This window comes from Verticillium alfalfae, genomic scaffold (assembly GCF_000150825.1).
Source record: "Verticillium alfalfae VaMs.102 supercont1.1 genomic scaffold, whole genome shotgun sequence".
In the NCBI taxonomy this organism is placed as follows: Eukaryota; Fungi; Ascomycota; class Sordariomycetes; order Glomerellales; family Plectosphaerellaceae; genus Verticillium; species Verticillium alfalfae.
Genome location: NW_003315038.1, coordinates 3,459,066 through 3,459,879, shown reverse-complemented (window position 1 = coordinate 3,459,879; position 814 = coordinate 3,459,066). Strand labels below are relative to the sequence as shown.

Here is an 814-nt window from a genome sequence, read left to right as displayed (position 1 = left end):
GTCTGAGCTTCTGTTGTTCGCCGAGAGGGCGTCAACAGACCGTTGCGCAGCCCGGCTGTTTGGTATGGAAGGTGCGGCACCGGGGGCTTGAGCCCCGAAACCCAGAGACGACATGAGACCGCCCCCCCCGCTCCCCGCCAATCTCGCCGTTTGCGTTGCGATTCAGTGGTGGAAAGTCATCCGCGGGCGTCGCAGAGTTTTGCGCAGGCTGGCCCACTGTTCCTTGGGCGCCGAAGCGGAACCCACCATTTCCTCGAGATGAAGATGTCGAGTTGTACAGGTCTTCCTGAGGACCCTGCGAAGATAGTGGTGTAGACGTGTTTCGAGGCACCTGCCCACTCACAGCCCGCGAGCCCGCCGTTGCCCACATAGAGGATTGGTTGGCGTTTCCGAGTTGAGGGTTGTTCGAGAGGGAGGGGAATTCGCTAGTCTCAGGTTAGCGAAGAAAGATCAATAAGACAGCGAAAGGTCGTTGAAGTATCCTTCTCATAGCACAAGTCAAAGGGAAAACATAACGGGAGGGACAATTAGTAGGTACCCCTTCGAACTTTCGACCGGGCGGTCTCCTTTCAAAGCCTCCGCATAGCCCTTTCTGGGTCTCGCAGACGATGGAGTAGGTGACGGCGCCGTCATGATCTTAACGACTGCTCCCGGCTTTTTTCGCTTCCTGAAAAGCCTACGTTTACGCGCGGAGACCATGGCGGGCGTGATGATGGGAGTGCGGGCGGAACCTAGAGCTGGTGCAGTGTGTGCGGCATGCACCTTCCGGCAGTGGGGGTGGCAGGGGCTCTAAAGCGCAAAGAAAAGACGGAAT

General features: G+C 57.9%; 1 protein-coding gene across 1 annotated transcript in view; it reads right to left on the bottom strand.

Annotated features, from left to right (window-relative positions):
* The window catches only part of VDBG_01041 (transcriptional regulator involved in cell cycle regulation), a gene marked incomplete at both ends in the record, with an annotated part of 2,051 nt that extends 1,352 nt beyond the window's left edge, over nt 1-699 (bottom strand). The window contains 2 exons of the mRNA XM_003009312.1: nt 41-425; nt 539-699. Coding sequence (XP_003009358.1) covers nt 41-425; nt 539-699 — 546 coding nt within the window. The remainder of the gene's footprint in view (nt 1-40; nt 426-538) is intronic.
* Nucleotides 700-814: the final 115 nt, after the last annotated feature.